This window comes from Lepidochelys olivacea, assembly GCF_965140295.1.
Source record: "Lepidochelys olivacea isolate rLepOli2 genome assembly, chromosome: 8".
Lineage (NCBI taxonomy): Eukaryota > Metazoa > Chordata > Testudines > Cheloniidae > Lepidochelys > Lepidochelys olivacea.
This window is the reverse complement of record NC_140418.1, coordinates 95352268-95372338: the sequence shown is the minus strand read 5'-3', so window position 1 is coordinate 95372338 and position 20071 is coordinate 95352268. Positions and strand designations below refer to the sequence as shown.

Below are 20071 nucleotides of genomic sequence, written 5' to 3'. Positions count from 1 at the left end.
CTCTGCTAAGCTTGCCTTCAACAGTAATTTGGCTTGCAGCCCACTTATGAGCTATTTTATTGAAATTTCTCAGTGTAAAAAGGCTGAGTTGATATTTTCTGATATGTGTTCCAAAGGCTAAAATTTTCATTTTATATCTCAAGTGTAGTGGTATTTCAAAGAACCAATGTAACACCAGCTTTTAAACACACAAAATGTGGAGACATTTAGCACAATAGCTACCTCCAGTAAGTAAGGCTTCCCCTCAGACAGGAACAACAAGGCTTCCACTTCTTCATGGAGGGACAGAAGTGGACCTGAGGCAGTGGTGCTAAGAGGTGGACGCTGTTTAAAGAGACCAGGAGCTAAAAGAAAAACAGAACACACAACCCACGGATATAACACCGTTCTGCACTTCAAAAACCACCATCATTCTGTGACAACGTTGAGTTTGCTGCAATCTCTGTTGGCAGCAAATAGTTTCCAAGAACCTTCATCTCAAGTGCTGCACCACCTACAATAGGCATCACCACACAATCACTTGAGCACAGAAAATGAACCATTTATTACATTGTCAGCATCCTAGTGACAACTTAATAAAAGTGCTAAAAGGCCACAGCAAACGAGTTTACTTACGTAGGTTAACCTTGGATACTTCTATCAAGTTTTAACACAATCACTACCACCACATTCAAGTGGTGCAACAGAGCTTAACACCTTTCCAGTGCTTTAAAACCTCACTCCCATCTCAGAGTTTGGCAAATTTAACAATCCTGTTCAGTACTGAAACTTTTCTTTCAAATGAGGGAGGGGATGTCTCTCAAGTCCCACTTCAAGCACTGAGGATCCCAACTTTTGTCTTTTCATCCCTTCCACAGCACTTAGCTTAACAGGAGTGTCGTTTTCTGCTGCAGGTGGCTGGATACTTAACTGCTCATTTAACTTTACCTAATAATTAAATATCCTTTTGAAAGGGCTGGAAGGGATATGGAAAATGCAAGCAAAGTACAATGTTGAAAGCTGGTCGTGTCTGTACATGGCCCAGACTGGATTGATATGGCTTAATTCACAGATGCTAGTAAAACTCTCTGCGACATTTGGATGACAGGGTGCTATAAAAATGATATATTCACATATTCCTAGAGTGCCAGCCGTATTTTTAGTTCACCATGGGATCCAAGTATCTCTACATGTACACAGGTGAAAAAAACACGTGGGCTCAACTGTACATCACACACACACACACTATTGTTTTCAATGTTCAAGGCAATTTTATTTCCCCAGTGACGACAAGATTAGTTCCCTCCGCCAATGTAAGATCATCTCAGCAAAGTGCCATATAAAAACTGAAAGGTAACTCTTACCCACATTCCTCTGTGAGGAGACATCGGAGTGCAAAACCAGTAGTGCCACAGTATTGTGAAGGAACCCAAACTCCCGAGCTTGTGCTGAACTCCACCTGCGGTTCTGTTTGGCAAAGGAAGGAGCAAAATATACATCACTCCCTACTTACATCGGTAGTAACGCATTCAAAGAAGCTAAGCATCTATAACTTTCTCTTCTCTGGACGCAGTGGAAACTCCCTGTATTACACTCAGGCCATCACAGCTACGAAACATCAATTCATACAGACAAAAGTGGAGTTTAAGCACAGATTTAAAGGAAAATGATAAAATCAGAGGAATGCTCCTTTTTAAACCTCATGAAAGGTCTGTCCTCTGTCTTAACCATATGAAAAAATATGGGAATAGCCAACCTAAGCACACACGACATACATGCCATTTAGGCAGTTACCTGGTTATTTTGCCGGTTGGGGCCAAGGAGAAAGTTGATCATATGCCTTAAAGCAGAATGTTGGAGAAGAAGATTGCTAGCCCTTATACCCTGCTGTCAAAAGACAGAATGCAAAGTTACATTGTTGTACAGATACAGAATGACGTTTTTCAGGAGCAAAAGTAATTTGCTGCATAGACTAGACTCTACATTCCCTATATACGAAGAAAGTGTTTCTCTATCAATAAGCTACACCTTCACATAGCAAGAGCACTGAATAAAGGATGCTTTCTGAAATTCTGCTTTAGTGATTTGTAAGCTTTGTGTGGCTTTAAAACACTAAGAAACCATGCTGTGATGTACAGCCCCATCCTCTCCGCTATTCAGCTTTCCACCGCAAACCTTTCAGCCTATTTCTTTAAATACTGTCAAATTATTATATTTAGACTTAAGCAGCAAAGGAAGGGTTTAACATGTATACTTTGCTTGTATTTCTATACTCTTTTGTCCCAATCTAGTGTTCAAAAGTCATGTACTTTACAGAGATAGGAGTTTTACTCATTTGAATTCTGGAAAGTTCTCATTACCACTGTTTTCTTAAATTGGTTCTAGAGTATCCATAACCAGTTCCTTTTCTCGTGTCCTTTTAAAATTAAAATCGTGTGAAAAGTGATTAGTTCATTTAGTTACCTTATGTACAAAGTTGTTGAACAGGAAAAAGTACTGGGCACAGTTTTTACAGTTCTCGGGAACATCTTTATCCAACAGAGCAAGTAGCACCTCCATTACCTGATGCAGACTTTTTAACTGTCAAAAAGTAATATTTAAATTAGAGTGGCAATTGTCTACTGTACAAATCATTCAAAACACCCCCCATCAAGGTTAAGGGCTAGTGACCACCACTGTGTTTATATTCGGATGTACTTATTGTGAGGAGAAAAGTCAAACCAGGATGAAACATGGTCAAAACCAGCTTTCCCCTTTCAGACAGTAATATGTACATTATGAAAATGAAAGCAAAGTATCAACATTCAGCAGACCTTGCTCAGAGAAATGGAATTTGGCCAGCTGTGTCTCATTGGGCCATTTAGCAGACTTTCCTTATAGGCTTAATTAGACAACTTCCTGAACAGTGGCCCAAAGGGGTAGGAACATCCTCCTCCCCATGAGAGTGTTATCTTAATCCATCACACAGAAGCATTCACTGAAAAAGTCAATATACAAAGTTAGGAAATTAATTCCCGGTGTGAACAGTTGTCTGGCAATTAAGACTAGCTTAAAAGCCCATTGGCAACGAATGGAAATATGCTAGAAGCACAGAACAGTGATCAAAATATCTCAATTTCTCTTACAACTCAAGGACAATTGTATGACAGTAGGTCTAAATTCATCTGCCCCACCCGGAAAAAAAACCAGCACTGTTTTGAAACTACTCCTTGTTTCATAATTTCTTGTGGTTTCTCCCTTGTGGTATTACTAGGGACAGTTGCATGTAAGCAGGAACATTGTGAAAAAGCTCACCTACTGAGACGCTCTCACCCAAAGTTAATCCTCTAATCACCATTGCATCTATATTCACTCCAGCGTGCTATACTATGCTGATGTCAGAGACATCTGACTTCAGATAAGGAAGGGGAAGCAGCTGCAGGTAACTCTTAGATTCTGAATTTGTGAACCACTCTTGGTAATATCAAAAGAGAATAAATCAAAACATGACAAAGAATGATTTCCAAACAAATTTTTCAAAAATTTTTTGTGGGGTCAGCTTCTCTTTGAGACAACAAACCTGAATGTTATTTATATATTTTTACAGGAAATATTGTGTTTTAACTAAACTTGAGCCCTTAAAATTGATTGATTGGCGATCCCTTGATTTCAAGGATGATCTCTACCATGGATTTACATATAGGTCCGATCCTGGAACCGCAAATCCGCCCGCAGTAGGTACAGACATTTTGTGGCAGGCCAGCGGCCTGCTGGGAGCAAGTTATTACTTTTTCCTTCCTCCTCTCTCTCTTTTCAGCTTTGAGGGTAAGGCACTTCTCCTCTAATCGGGCCACTGCCTGATGGAAGATACGACACCACTGGCATCGGTTGGTGGCTTGCTCTTCCCAGCTTGTGATGTCCACATCAGTTTTCTAAAGACATATTCTCAGTGTCTCTTTGTAGAGTTTCCTCTGACCATGGGTGAGCTGAGAGTAGAGGACTTGTTTTGGGAGGAGAGAGTCTGGCATCCTCACACAATGTCCAGCCCAGCGAAGTTGGTACATGAGGATCATTGCTTCCATGCTGGTGACATTGGCTTCAGTGAGGATGCTGGCATTAGTGTGGTGATTGGGGAGGTGATCTTTAATGAGGACCAAAATGATTGCTAAACAGATGGAAACAGGGTTGGGGCAATAACGCATCCTTGCTTAACTCCAGTTTTTATGACAAAAAATTCCATCTCAAGGCCATTACAGAGACCTGTGGCAGTCACCTGATCATGAAGCATTAGGACCTTAACACATTTTGGAGGGTAGCCAAATCTGGCCAGCACCTTCTACAGGGTTTCACAATTGACAGAGTCAAAGACCTTTGTCTAATTGATGAAAGCCATGTAGAGGTCCTGATTTTGCACCCAAGACTTTTCCATCCTCTGTTACCGCAAAGTTAAGGTGCATGTCATTCCCCAATAAACTTAACTGCTATTTACATATAGATTGAGTGCTGAGATCTCATGATGTGTACCTGACATTCAAAATATGCAACTTGGGAGTCCAAGACTGGTGTAAACCGTATTATCGTGGCTAGAGGAAATGAGCATGAAGAGATTCAAGAACTGAAGAACTATGGAGAATGAGGTTATTAAAGCCTTCTACTTTGGTCATTAACAGAGGTGCATGGTATTTTCTGGCAATACAGTGACAGCTATAACATTACAAAAATCAATACACTAATTCAGAATGAAATATCACTGACCTTATCCTGATAAAGCAAGGCACCGTCTAGAGTTTTTTCAAGAATGGTGGCTACAGCAATGCGAACCTCTCTTACACTGCACTCCAGCAGGAAAGTCCTGGAAAATACACAACAAAGCTGAAGGGAGCTTGGGATCAAATCTTTGATTTGTCTACACTATTACTTCATGCTGAAATTTGACATGTAAAAGGATAAGAGTTGAAGCTTGCGTTCACATGCTTGCTCCTATTGCAATTTCCAATGGATTTATTTTTTTAGAGCAGTGAAACTGCATTTTATCACTTTAAAAGACCAAACTGAAGTTATAATACAATTCATAAGAGACATCTATACATATAGCATCGACATTCTTCAATCAGCGCTTTTATACACAGCATACAGTAGGGTAGCATAGCAGATTCCTAGCATATGATCTCAGCCACTAAGAAGTGATTAAATGTGATCTTGCCTCAACTTCTCAGAGCTGGCACACTCCAACATTTTCCATCTTAGATTACACGACAGGTGCCTTGAAAATGCCTAAACACTAGATATTTCCTTTTCTGAACAAGAACCAGCAAACTTACTTCCTGATACGAAATCCAAAATACCCCAAAGCATATAGGTAATTCAGAGAGAACTCTGTTTAAACACTGGTGAGTTTGACGCAGAAAAACAAAGCCACTCAAAGTTAGGGGTTCTCTCACAACTAGAGTTAAGGAATAAACGTCAACTTTGAATTTCCTTGCCTCAATTAGTGATTATTATGGCTAGTTAGCTAGAAATATACCGTATTTCCATGGATCACCTGATCATTGTAGTATGACAGCAGAAGAGTTATTCCCTCAAAATAATTATGATTTATCATCTAAATATTTAATACAATTAAGAAAATGCTTAAACTTAGATCATGAAGTTTTCTAATACATTGGAATATGTGCTAAAAAGTTAAAAGAGCCTTGGATGCAAAACAAAATTTTCTTGTAATCCCAGAACAAGGCAGTATTAAGTTGTTGGCTCCCCAATCATTTAAACTCTAAGAGCTACCAGCAATGGCCTGGATTTATTATGCTCAAAGGAGTTGCTGTGGAAATCCCCACTGAAACCTTGGAACAGTGCAAGATAAAACCAACAATCTGCGAGAAGGATTTAAAGTAAATGCCCCTAAGAAAGAAACAAACTAGGCTGAAGAGCTTTTGTAAACAACCACCTTCATAAAAAGCTGAGAACTGAAAAATAACTTGAGAATTCTCAATGAAAGGCATTCTGAAATAAGACCTGACTAGCACGTTTCGGGGGGAGAGGGCTTTGTTTCTTGAACACAAATTACTTTCCCCTTCTATTAAGTACAATAAAAGCTGTTTGAAACATCCTTCTGAGCAACCTGACCCATTAAATTGCTCATCTAGGGATTTCACTGTAGAGGAGTCAGTGGGTGGATGAACTTACTCAAAGCATATACTTTAGCTTCTACATCTTTGTAAGAGAAACAAAATTGAGAATACCTGCAACAATCTTTTAAAATATATTTAATCATGTTTTCTGTTCCCTTCCTCTTGTAGCAGAAACTAGTAAGGAGCTCCACAAACTCTTCAAGATGCATTTCAAAGCAATCACTAAAACTAGATTATTAGACATTTGTTTCTCCACTTAAGTGGATATCACTATTTTATTATATTTATTGGCTTCTTCATGAAAAATTAAGCAATCAGATTATGACAAATACTATTTCTAAACATCTGATGAAGGGATACGGAAGATACTGAACAGCTCTTCTACTTTTATTAGTAACTGACAAACCACACCTTTAAGAAATGTTACTTATATTGACTTGAGAGAGGATACTGGTACTTACTTTACAAGCTCTCGTCCCTCTGATCCAACCAAATATTCAACTAGCCACTGACAAGCATCAAAACTTTTAGAAAGCAATGCATCAATGGTGGCAATCCATTCTTCCGTATCAATCCTTTAATGAAGCAGAGACAGCAGGATCAGTAAAATAGCAGAATTCCATATCTGACTTTTTCTTGTCTGATCATCAAGATCTGGTGTTTCTAGAGGTAGTTATTCTGCTGTGCAGCTTTCAGGACAGCAGGACCCGCCGACTGGTCAATCAAAGGGGAGTGGTTTGACTCCTTTTTCTGGGGAGCTACTGCTTCCACCACTGAAAAATATCTTAAGAATTTAACAAGATACAGGAACTCAGATGCTCTCTTTGTTTCACCTGTCTACAGCACATAAATGACCCATGTCTTGATTTGAATTGAAAAGATGTTGGACAGCACAGGACAAAATAGTGAAACACTTAGGGGAAAAAAAACCAGGCATCGCATTTTACTCTCTCAAATCCAGCCTAGCCATTCCTGCACTGAGATCCAAAGGGTGGGTTTTGACATTATTCATAAACTCTGCAATAGTCAGAACGAGTATCGATTTATTTAAAAACTAAGAATTTACTTGGGCTCATAAAATACCAGAATTTAGAGTTCTTATTTCTCAACTCAGAATACACGCTAATTAAATCTGATCATTTTACTTGTATTTAAATCCTTTCTACCCCCACAACGATGTTATGGATGACACCGATAGACACGGACAACTGCAGTAGAAATAAGTTGTCAAGTTTCCCTCCCGGGATTTTCTTGTGTTGGGCAAATTCCATTTGTATTTGGAATCCCACAGCTGGAGACTACTGCTGTGCTGGTGAATATCAAGTGGATTTGTGGAGTCAAGAGGTTTAAATGCAATGCTTCAAAAAGTTACAGGATTTACAAGTCAGCAGATCTCAGCGAGTATACCCATAGAACACTAACATGAATCCTTACCTGAGTTTTTTCTTGGTTCGTAGATAGGTTTGGAAGAGGAACTGGACCGCTAGCTGTAGGCTCACCTTTGCCATACATGGGTAATAGGGGTGTTTTAGCTTAGTCTGAAAGAAACAACACATTCACTCCAGTCCAGCAGTACCACTTTTCTGTTCATATTTGTAAAGAATCAATAAACATAGCAAACTACTCATTTTTTAAAGTTCTGCTTTATTTGGAGGCACATTGGCAGGCTCCAAATTTTACCTACACTGAAATGAAGACTCTCCAGCTCAGAACACAAGAGCAATCTAAAACTAGGGCTATACCTTTGTTAAAATATGAACTAACTTGCTGAAAACCCCACCCAACCCAGGACACTGGTTTGTTTACTGTTCCATTATTGTGAGTAGACAGGACTGTATGAGCTCTAGGACACTGGAGAGTGCATCTATCAGAGCTGATAGGCTTGTAAATAATGTCCCTTTAAAGTTGGAAGCGTTGTTTTACACAAAGCTTCCAGAACTGGAAAAAGAACGATATGATGGTGACTAATATCAATTGTGATCCACCCTTCATACAGAAGGGAATGCTAACCAGCCAGAGTTTAGCAACTTGTACTCCTGTTATACAGTTTTTTAATTACAGAAATTTAAATCATACTTTTGCACATTTTATTGCAGCCTGATGACAACTGTTTCCATTATCAGGAACGGGAAGATAGCACCAGCTTTTAACTAGATGCTGTCACTAGGAAAGGTAATTGGAAATATTGAATAGTTTAAACAAGAATTCAATTAAACCACCCAGCTGCCTTTCTTCAGACTGGGGCCCAAACAGCCTTCTGTATGCCCTCCAGTCCAATATTATAGCACCCAAGGATTAAAATTCTGCTACTTACAGCATTCAGAGAAGCTAACGACAGAACAAAACTGAAATAGTCAGTACTGTACACATCTCTATTCTTCATAAATTTCAGATTTTCATCTCTCACCATCTGTAAAGGAAAAGTGGTTATTGTTAGTAATGGACGGCAAGAAACCATTACATCCTCCCAGGTCACAGTGCTCACATTAACATTCCAATCCTACCTACTCCAGAGGGATCAGGAGTGTTTGGCACATGGTCACGCAATGAACTTGTTTGTGCTCTGAGCTCACTGTATTGCTTGGGGGAAGTTAGTACTGAAAGACTTCCATAAAGACAATTATTTTCTCCCAAAATACGGTAAGAATCACACTAGCAGAATGAGACTAATTTACCCACTTGCCCAGCAAAAGATAGCTTGTGGTTTTGTTTGTATTTAACAATGTTACAAGATTACGTGCCAAGAAAATGAAAGCTTAGGATATCACTAACATGTGCTACACAAGTTACTGGACCATAAAATTAGCAGGTGTAACAAAGAGTCACGATAATGTACATGCATGCAGAGTTTCCCCCACGCAAGTTGCACTAGAAGCCTCACACTAAGTTTAAAACAAATTCTGTTTTCTGTGACTACATGTTTTAAACACCAGACTGCACTGTAAATCCTCCTGTACTCCACTGCTTAAATGGTCACCAATTCTCCCTCCATTGGCTTCCCATCTTACCAAGCCAACTTCAAAGCCCTCACAGGAAGAGGGAACATTTGTATGTCTGAACTTGTCTCCTTCTCTTCCTTTTGGTTTCTCCCATTCTCCTCACCTTACTGCTCTGACCTTTTGCTCCAAAAACAAGGACAGCTAGATAGAATTCCCATTTATCTGCCAAATATCTTCTCTATTTTTCTTTAGACTCACTTCAAGGACTCCATCCTTTCTGCTCTGATCAATCATCTCTTCACTCTCCCTTATATACATGGATTTTAATGTTCATTTAGATTGTTTTAAACTAAAAATTCTTCAAGGCAGGGAATCTGTCAATCGATGTTTTGAATAATATGGTGTAAAAGTACCGTGCTGTACAATTAGTTATTAGCACTGGATTGATGACTATAGGAATGAGTTAAACAGTCCTGAAACATTTTCTACCTTTAATCTAGTTTTGTTTTCAACAAATCTATTTCTACATTAGGGTCAGCTTCAGAACAATGTATTTCACCTGCTGTGCCTAAGAATAAATGGACAGAAGCAGCATTCAGTCCCTATTTTTGGAGTTCTTTACCTGATATATTCGTACAGGCATTTTCTCTACAAAGAGTCCCTTCTTCTCTCCTTTTCTGACCAGCTTAGTCAAGATGGAGAGACGGTCACTGTTGGGTCTGTGTGGTCGAGGTGATGACTGGGGTGAAATTTCTGGAGAAGATGGAGCAGATCTAAGAGACAGACAAGTTTAATGCTGATAACTGAATCCTGAGAGAATCTTGCAAGGCAATTTTCAATATACCAACAGGAAAATGTCATCTTAATAAAGTGTTTTGATCCTTATCTACATATATTTTTGGAGGCTGTTTGAGTCAGTGTCAGACCTCTCACTACAACAGTGGTGGGAGCATGAAAAGTTACTCATGGAAACTGCCATAAACATACAGTTAAGGGTAACATAAAATCCCTCCTTTACCTGTAAGGGGTTAAGAAGCTCAAATAACCTGGTTGGCACCTGACCAAAAGGACCAATAAGGGAAGAAGATCCTTTCAAATGTGTGGGGGGAGGTTTTGTTTGTGCTCTCTTTGTTTGCTCTCTAGGGACAGAGAGAGGGACCAGGCAGGAAAAAAACACCTCTCCTAAAACCGTACCTGAAATAAGCATCTAAGATTACAAAAATTGTAAGTAAAGGAAGGAAATGCATTAGATTATCTTTTGTTTTAGCTTGTGAATTTTCCCTATGTTAAGAGGGAGGTTTATTCCTGTTTTTTGTAACTTTGAAGTTTTGCCTAGAGGGGAATCTTCTGCGTTTTAAATCTTATTACCCTGTAAAATTACCTTCAATCCTGATTTTACAGAGGTGCTTCTTTTACCTTTTTCTTTATAATAAAGTTCTGCTTTTAAGAACCTGATTGGTTTTTAGTGTCCTAAAAACCCAAGGGTCTGGTCTGTGCTCACCTTGTTTACCTATTTGGTTGGTATATTATTCTTAAGCCTCCCCAGGAAAGGGGGTGAAGGGACTTGGGGGGATATTTTGGGGAAAAAGGAACTCCAAGTGGTTCTTTTCCTGAATCTGTCTCTAAATCACTTGGTGGTGGCAGCAATACCGTCCAAGGACAAGGAAGGATTTGTGCCTTGGGGAGGAAGTTTTTAACAGAAGCTAGTAGAAATAAGCTTAGGGGGTCTTTCATGAGGGTCCCCACATCTGTACCCCAGAGTTCAGAGTGGGGAGGGAACCTTGACAGAAGCAATAAAAAAGTATTCATTAAGAGCCTTCAAAAAAACAGGGTAGACAGCATGCTCCTTTGGGGGACAGGAATTATCCTATTCTTAGTTTTGTCTATGGTATCTAGATATCATGGCATCAGCAATGCCTCAGATAGGAGGATAAACTTACAGTGAGAGATCCTCAGCTTCTTGCCGTACAACGCTGACTCGACTTTTCTTTGGTAAGACTGGAGAGTTCTGATCCGAGACTCTCTGGTAAAACAGCATGTAGGCATTCCAGTACCGCCGACGCACATCGGGATAAGGGTTAGCTTTAAGGAAAAATGAGGTTCAAGTCAGTCTTTGTAGGTATAATTAGCTTTATAATCTCTACAGAGGAAACATAATTAATGCAAAAGGTAAACTATATAAAGTAATCTTAACCATTTTACTCCCAGTCTACTCTGAGGGAAGTGAGCACATAAGGCATGGGGCTACAGGGAATTTGGTTCAATAAGTATTATTCAACCCTCTCTCTATAAGCAGTGAAAACATTCCTCAGTAATGTGGAAAACTTCATAAAAAGTTGCTTAGGAAGGTTTCCTAGTCAAAATGTAACTGAAGACATTCTAATTCTAGTCACTCCGGGTCAAAGTGTTAATTCAAAATAGTAACTCCTAGTATGTTTGGATAACATTTACTTAATTTTAACTCTGCAGTGAATTAGTATGAAACAAAGCCACTATTCATTAAGCCTATACTTATTACTTACACTGATCATATACTTTCGGTCTATACTCTCCACCAAAACATTCATATTCCAAGGTTTCATCAGTTAACTCAAATTCTTCAACAACGGTGTCATTGAATTTATACCATTTTCCTTTTCCACATCCCCTATGGTCAAACACAACAGAAAGGTGAAAGAAGTTACAAGATAGGTTTGAGTGCCTTAAATTAAAAAAAAGCAATTCTCTAGCAATGAAATTCCTGAGACTGGGTCTGCTTTGATGGTGAACAAGAAGGGCTTAAAACAATTCTTAAAGTTACCAAAAAAAATAAAATAAAAATTACTTTAATGAAAAGGTGCGATTTAAAATTCAAAAGCATGAAACATGTCATCTAATGTTGAGATATCATTGACAGCTGCCATCTTGCAAGCCTGCATGGAACCCTAATGGGTATGTCTACACTGCATCTAGGAAAGAGCCTTCCAGCTTGGTTAGACAGACTTCTGATAGCAAGGCTCACCATAGCACACTAAAAAGAGCTGTACAGACTTTGCCACCTGGGCTGGAGATCAGGCTCTCGAGCCCCCTGCCCCTCCCCAGCCAGGCTTGAGTCCCAGCTGTAATGTCAAAGCAATGTCTACACAACTATTTTTACTCACTAGCATACGTCTGTCTACCCTGGCTGGGTGGCTTGTGATCAGATGCAGCACAGACACACCAAATGACATTAACTGGGGTAGCTTACAGGATTGGACGTTCGTTCACACTAGATTTTCAACTTTTTCCAGAAGCGCTTACGTTTTTTTCAGTAGCTCGCGTCTTTGTTGGTAGCTTTAAAGGACTCACTACGTTTAACAAGGAACCTGGGATGTTCCTTTTAAAACAAGTCATCTTCAGACCCAGTTGCTTTGGTCCTAACCCACTAACGTGTGTGATCATTCTCATTCGTTACCTCCTGTCCTTTATAAAGGAATAATAGTGCCCTGCATGGGCTTGGCCACTGTGCACAATCACACCAACAAGCTCGTAGTTTTCTGTAGGGGCAACTTTTTTTCGTGGGGATCCTCCACCTCCTTGATCTGTATTTCTCCCGTTGTCACCAACTTCTGAAGAGGAATCTTGTCGAGCCATTCCTGAAACTGTGTAGGGTTCCATGTTCAACATCCAGGGAAACTGTTCAAAAGCAAACATCTTGGATTAAACTAAGACACCATCTGGTATGTTACCAGCTTACTGTAGTTGTATAAAAACACAGATTTACTCATAAATGCCTTATACACAGGAAATATCTAATGGAAGTGCTGTGTTTTTGCCTGTTATCCGCACAATGTATGAGTTATCCAGCATTTCTTTAAGAAGCAGGTTTTTGCTCTTGCTTTCCAGGCCATCAAGGACTTGAGAGTAAAGTGGAAACAACAGACTAAGCCCTTGAAAGACTCCACAGGGAGCTACATTCAAACATTATCACTGCAGAGAAGATCACTATACAATGGTCTCTGAAAAAAATGCTTTTTTGAGGAAGGGATAAGGGAAATATGGGGATTCAAGAGGAGCCCCAGGGGGAGAATATAGAGCAGTTATCTTACCCTTATCTGTTCATCATATTTAATGGAGCGGCCACTCTCCCAATCAAATCCAAATCTCATCAGGTGGATCACCAAAACACTGGGCAGAGCTTTAATGCAGGTGCGCTTCACTGTAGTTCTCTTAAAGAGAGAAGAAAGTCACCTCTGTCTAGATACTCATTATAAAACATTGTACAGTTCCTGTCCAGTCTAAATGACTTTTAAAGAATAATGTCCCAAAATTGTACACAGTGCCGGATGAATGTTAGAAACGCACACACAAGCAATGAGCGACGTGTATAGAACCCACGCAGACTGGGTTATTTACACCTCTAGAAAAAAACATCTTATACTATCCAGTTGCTTATCTGAGTGTTCATGATATAGAAAACTCAAGTCATAGGGGATGGAACTTGATGTTTGGTTAGGGCAAAAGATTTGGATTTAATCTTGTGATTGTGAATGAAAGACATTGTTCCCTCATATGCCATATGAAATCTCTCTTCCTACATCCATGTAGGAAACAAGTTAATACTCAGGCTATGTCTACACTTGACTTATGTCAGGAAAACTTTTGCTGATCAGGGGTGTGAAAAAAAAACATACCCTGACTGACAAAAGCTGTAATGACAAAAAGCGCAGTTGTGGACAGCGCTGTGTCAGCAGGAGACACTCTCCCGCCACCGAAGCTACCACCCCTCCTTGGGGGTGGTTTTATTTTGTTGGCATGGCAGCTACGTTGCATGCCTTACAGCGGCAGGACTTCAGCGGCACAGCGTACACATAGTTTAAGTCACAGTGTGTATTTTAATTTCTCCTCACTAAAGTAAAATACCTTTTCTTTGCATTTCTCACAGTAGTATGCATTACTTCCCTCCAGAACTTCTCCTCTAACAAATTGATCCAATGAAATTTCCAGACTTTGACATGAAGTGACTCCTAGATTGAGAGCCATGAAGGCTTCTTCGCGCTCGTACCTAGATTCAAGAGGGGGAAAAAAAAACCCATTAAAATATTAGAGAACAAAGCAAAACATATCTAGCTTAGATATGTCCTCCTAGGTAGAATCTTCAATTGTTAGAACAAAGGTTGGAAATCAAGAAATGTGAGATTTATTCCCAGCTCTGCTACTGGCTTGCTAAGTGATCACAGACAAGTAATAATCTGCTTATCAGTTTTCATAAAGATAAATAGCCACTTCTGGAAAGTATAACTCGTATAAAGAGGATCAACTCAAAGTAGTTACAATTTCTGGTCAGAGCTTTCTTCACTTTTGTTGAGACTTCAGCTGCTGATTAGGGTTATTTTCTCACACCTATCTGACTTGACAAGAGAACCATGACTTAGAATTATTTTCTATTTGATCTGTTATAAGTGGCCATCCACTGGTTACAGGGCTCCTGCTCTCATTTTCAGCTTCTATTTTGGAGCCACCAATTAGAAAAAAAATGTGATGACCAATATAAGGAATTATGAAAGCCTTAGAATTTTAGCTTGGGAATGCGAGATTTTTCCTATAATAGACAAGGTGCTGGAAGCGTTTTAGTCACCAACTGTTTACAAAGTACCATTGTGCTCTCCTTTTTACAACTGGAGACAACACATGGTACTGTACAACTAGGTGAGAAGGTTCCAAATTTGCTTACGTGACATTAATATATGAGCAATTTTAAACAAGAAAGAAAAAGTAGTCCTGAATTCTGAGCCAGTAGGACACAGGTATAGGAAATTATGTTATACAGGGCAAACGGTCAGTGAATATTAAAGGGATTTGCAATACTAAGATTACAATAGAGTTGAAAGTTTATTCCTCCTCCCACATCTGTTACTTTAAGAAGCAGAAGTGAACTCCATGATGTACTGTCGCCTCATACTGCCTAGTTACTTACCTGTGAGGACAGTCCTTACAGATCTTCTGATCAGAGTAGATGCCCTGAAAAGTATTCTTAAATAGTTGGTCTCGTCCTATTTTCTGTTGAAGATAGAAAGTTAAAGTATCAGTTGGATATTTTTGTAATGTACAAAGAGCAGCATCCTGAATTTAGTCCTGGTTTTATCTATTACATAAAAAACCCTGTGCTGATGCAATGTTAAGGTCGCAAAGTACAAAAGCAGAAACTGCAGAAGTTAACTCATCACAATGTTAACTTACTTACACTGTGTACAGAGTACTTCATATATACACACACACACACCCCTTGATTTTCAGTGTTTCATACAAGCTACATCACCAAGATGCATCGCCTCAAAAATCTGAAAAGCAAGTCGGTCTAAAATTAAGATTAGAGATAGTCTTTTATTTTAATCCCCATTTCATCACTCCCCCTCCCCATTTTACTTTGCTAGTGCTAAATCAATCCTCCTAAAATGCAGCATGTGTAATTCGATGCCACATTAGAATTTTTTCACAGACGTTTAAGGCAAATAGGAACAGGCATTTGGGAAGTGAAGTTCTAAAGCTTAAAAAAAACCCAGGCTGATCTCACATGAAAGATTAGTAACCGGTTTTTAATGGTTGTTCTTCGAGATGGGTTGCTCATGTTCATTCCATTGTAGGGGACTCCCAAGCAGTACCTCCAGAGGCGGGCAGGAGTTCATGGATGTGTCAGTTGCAACACAGCTCTGCCAAATCCAGCGTCATCTCTGGCCTGCTGGGTAACGGTGTAATGCATGGGGAACGTGTGTACCAAAGGCCATGTCGCAGCCCTGCAGACGTCCTGGATAGGAACATGCACCAGGAAGAGGCTTGAGCCCTAGTCGAGTTAGCCTTCCCTATTGGTGGAGGCACAGCCTGTGCCAACTCGTAACAAGTGCGGATGCAGGTGGTGATCCAGCTTGAAAACCTCTGAGAGGATACTGGAAGGCCCTTCATCCTTTCAGCGATCGCCGTAAAGAGCTGAGTTGATCTGCGGAAGGTCTTGGTGCGCTCCAAGTAGACAGCCAGGGCACGGCTGACCTCTTGAGCGTGCAGACGCCTCTCCTCGTTGGCTGAGTGAGGCTTTGGACAGCACACTGGGAGGAAGATATCCTGGTTGACACGGAAGGGTTGGCCTTGGCCACGCCTAAATCCCTACTCTTTCTGCGGTACGGTTCCGCTCTGGTCTGGCCTGTGAATCTCTGCGCCTGCCGTGGTTTAAATCTCTTTCTAGCATGGGACAGGGTGTACAGACCCAGCAAGCAAAGAGTGGCTCGAGTCTTTTAGGCTGTGTAATCTGCTGTCTGTTTGTTCAACAGAAAGGGCCGAGCTGTTGAATGGGAGGCCCTGGATGGACTGTTGGACCTTCGCCGACAGACCAGATGATTGAAGCCATGACACCCTTTTCATAGCCACCACAGAGGCCGCTACCCTGGCTGCAGGGTCTGCCACATCTGAGGCAGCCTGGAGAGAGGCTCTCACGATTGCCCTGCCCTCATTTAGCATGGCATCAAGGTCCTGCTTATGTCCTGTGGAAGCAAGTCAGCAAACTTGGCAGTGGACTGCCATATGTTGAAGTGATACCTGTTGAGCAGAGCCTACTGGTCTGCGATGCGAAGCTGTAGGCTGGCTGTAGAATAAATTTTCCTGCCGTAGCAATCAAGTCACTTTGCATCTTTATTTTTCGAGGTCGAGCTGGACCCTGCCTGTCACGCATGTTGGCGGCCGCAACCACTGGCAGGGGTGTGTATATAAGTACTCAAACCCCTTTGCAGGAACAGAGTATTTGAGCTCCGCCCTCTTAGAAATGGGGGGCAGGGATGACAGTCTGCCACAGAGCGTTTACGATTTTGACTACCCCATCATGCACAGGTAGAGCCATCTTTGCCAGGGCCGCTGCTGCCAAGACATCAAATAGGGAATCCACGGATTTGGACATCTTCTCCGCCTCCAATCCCAGGTTAGCTGCCACCCGTTTAAGCAGCTTCTGGTGGGCTTTGCCATCATCCTGAGGCACAGTCTGCGACGGGCCTCCTACTGCCTCATCAGGCAATGATGATGAGGCGGCCAACCCGGGATGAGGGGTGGGTTCCACGTCCCCTTCCTGGGGAACCACGGCCACTGAAGGAAGGGTCTCTTGGGCTCCTTGGACCGACGTGATGTCTGAGTCTGGGGGCAGTCTAGACACCAAGGCCAAAGGTCTTTCCAACACCTCTGAGACTGAGCGATGGGCCTGAGGTCCGCCAGCCTAGGGCACTGCCCAGGGGTTATAGATTTACCAGGGCTCAAGCCACTGACCCTGTGGCCACATGCTTGCAGCTTGGCTCTGGGAAGAACCTGCTCACTGTGCAGGTGGCAGTTGGTCCCTGGGGGCCATCTACTCCTTTCTCTCAGAGCCCGAGGAGGAATGGTCTTCCTCTGGTGAGCACAGCGGCGCCACCATAGAGTAGGCTTCCCCACTATGTCTGGTAGTCTTGTGCCTGCCAATCGGGGAGCGGTATCGGGACCCCGCTGAGCCATGATGCGTATCCAGCGACACTGCTCATAGGCCTGGTAATAATCTGGAGAACAATGCCACCCGCTTCAGGAATGGTGCGCAGGCTCCGGTGACCGGAATTGGGAGTGCGGGGATCATCCACGATGCTCTGGCAACCGTGAACTGGGGAGCGGTGCCTTTCCGGTGACCATTGCTGGCATTCTGGGGACTGGCAGCATGCTTCTGTGGCCCGGTACTGGGGGTCCGGTGACTGATGTGTGGATCCTGGAGCTCAGTGTCAAGAACCTGCTGTGGGTCTGTGATTCGGGACACAGCAGTAGTCCTGGCGAGTGGGCGTGGGTACTGTGCTGTGGGGGTGACTTCTGCAGGGGTGCCATTGAGGGCTTTCCCCTAAAAACGGGTGGGTGGGAGGGATCCTTAGGCTTCTCTTTCCGAGGAGTAGGCAGCATCAGGAGGAGGAGGAGGTTTTTTGCCACTTGAAAGGCTTCTGGGGTGGACGGCAGCATGAGGTACCACATACTTCTACCACTCCCTGGGGTAGGAGGCAGAGTGTGGGGTGGACTAGGCCCAATAGGTGAGGCTGCCGTGTGGCTGTGCTCTGGTGGCAGCGAGATTGCCTGACTCAGTCCAGGCTCGTCTACTCCCTTATCCTTGCGGGACTCCGGAGAACGCCCCGTCCCAGTGTGCTTCTTGGCTGGTACTGGTGCAAGGTCCGTCATCAGGAGGCAGCCGGTGCCGGGGGTGCACTTCTTGTCAATGCTTAAGTACTCAGCACTGAATCCGAATGTGCCATTTCCGAGGTCGGTACAAGAGCAGAGTCCATGAGGAGCACACGGAGCCTGATGTCTCTCTCCTTTCTGGTCCAGGGCTTGAATCCCTTGCAGATGGGGCACTTTTCACAAATGTAGGTCTCACCCAGACACTTCAAACAAATAAGATGCGGATTGCTGATCGGTATGGGCTTCTTGCAGGCTTGAAGCCCATGGGTGGGCATGCCCCATCTCTGGACTAAGGCCCTCGGGGGACTATGAATAAGTACACTAACACTATTAGGAACTGATAATTATACAACTATTTACACAATAAAAGGTCAAAGAACCACTGAAAGAGAAACTACTTGCTAGAACAAGGGGAGTGTTCTAGCACCGACTCTGGTGGTAAGACAGAACTCAGGGAGGGAGGGGGCCAGCAGGGGGCATATGCACGCCACTCCAGAAGGCACCAGAGCCAGTCCCCTACAGATTATACCACTGAGGGGAAAAAAGAAAAAAAAAAAAATTTACGGCACCACTGCATGGGGTGAGCGCACACACCTACAATGGAATGGACATGAGCAATCTCTAAGAATTGCAATGGCCTAGAAATTCCAGGTGTGTTTCATCTGTTTATCTGGATGAAGAATGATTTCTTTGATTAGCTGTGGTATTTTTGGGGCAGGGGGAGGTGGTGAGTTTGTGGATGGAATTAAAGTAGTTCCTGAATATATTATGGCACCAATGCAGATATTGCTGTGAGTTCCCCAAATCCAGACAGGGAGAGTTGGTTTATGGAGGCCTGGTACTTTTTGGCTACTGTAAAATAATAAGGTGGGCCATTGAGTAGACTAGAAACTGCTCTTCAAGACTGCTTTCCATACCTTCCCACAAAGTAAGTCTCTTCCCATGACTGGGAGAGTGGGAGGCATGAAGCCACATTTGGAGCATGAAAGAGAGGGGGCCTTTTTTGGGTGTGGGAGGGTGAAACAACGTGCATAGGGAGATGTGGTTCATTTCTGGGCAACTTACAAGCACCATGGGAACTGATCTCACTGAGCAATTCTTAGCCAAAAGAAAATTCCCAAGCCAAACACCCCCATCTTAATAAAAGTTAAAGACAAATATCTGTCAATAACTTAAGGGGAACACACACTGAGAATATTGGCGTTCTAGGCCCTCCACATTAGAATGCCAGTAAACGAACAATTAAGGTCACCCAAACACACCTTAACGCGGCCTCCTATTTTATCGCTAACCAGAATCAATGGAAACAAAGATTTAATCCTAGTCTCAAACAAGCCACATCTTCCTCACGTCACTGAGTCCCAAAGACAGGCATAATTTAACTGGCCTCACTGAACCATCGGTATAATTTAAATAAAAATACACCTGTGTTACATCAATATATCATATTAATTTTCTGCCTTCTAAAAGATCACATGCAGTCACCAGAAATGACTTCTTTCCCCACAAACGATCCCATTCTGGAGAGAAGCTTGGGAACAATTTCCCCTCCAAAATACAGTATTAATCAACATAATTGTTATATGATGGACTTAGAATAAATGCCATATTTTGGGCCATGAATCATGTGGGGCCTTGACCTAAAGTTACATTACCAGGAATTTAAGTGGTGGGAATCAGAGGCATCATGTGAAGGACTTAGGGTGGCAGGAATTATATTTACGTATCAATATATATAACCAAAGTGATTTTTGCCAGAATTCTGGCCACCACAGGCAAATTACACAAAGAAACCGGGTTAGCAAATTTAAGGTGCTAAAGCCACAAGTTATGAACTTCTCGGAGTCTATCAAAACCGCATTTCCCAAA

The 20071-nt window shown here is 42.0% G+C and overlaps 1 protein-coding gene across 2 annotated transcripts in view; it reads right to left on the bottom strand.

Moving 5' to 3' along the window:
* The window catches only part of USP24 (ubiquitin specific peptidase 24), a 108575-nt gene that overhangs the window by 17063 nt on the left and 71441 nt on the right, over positions 1 to 20071 (bottom strand). The window contains exons 45-59 of one of the 2 annotated variants that reach the window (XM_084637586.1): positions 14961 to 15043; positions 13907 to 14048; positions 13093 to 13212; positions 12459 to 12679; positions 11548 to 11672; positions 10966 to 11107; positions 9648 to 9798; positions 8401 to 8496; positions 7521 to 7624; positions 6548 to 6661; positions 4714 to 4810; positions 2443 to 2559; positions 1774 to 1866; positions 1344 to 1446; positions 223 to 344 (exon numbers count right to left, since the gene is read on the bottom strand). In XM_084637586.1, the coding sequence (XP_084493712.1) occupies positions 223 to 344; positions 1344 to 1446; positions 1774 to 1866; positions 2443 to 2559; positions 4714 to 4810; positions 6548 to 6661; positions 7521 to 7624; positions 8401 to 8496; positions 9648 to 9798; positions 10966 to 11107; positions 11548 to 11672; positions 12459 to 12679; positions 13093 to 13212; positions 13907 to 14048; positions 14961 to 15043 (1830 nt within the window). The remainder of the gene's footprint in view (positions 1 to 222; positions 345 to 1343; positions 1447 to 1773; positions 1867 to 2442; positions 2560 to 4713; positions 4811 to 6547; positions 6662 to 7520; positions 7625 to 8400; positions 8497 to 9647; positions 9799 to 10965; positions 11108 to 11547; positions 11673 to 12458; positions 12680 to 13092; positions 13213 to 13906; positions 14049 to 14960; positions 15044 to 20071) is intronic. The other variant, XM_084637587.1, reaches the window with a different exon arrangement.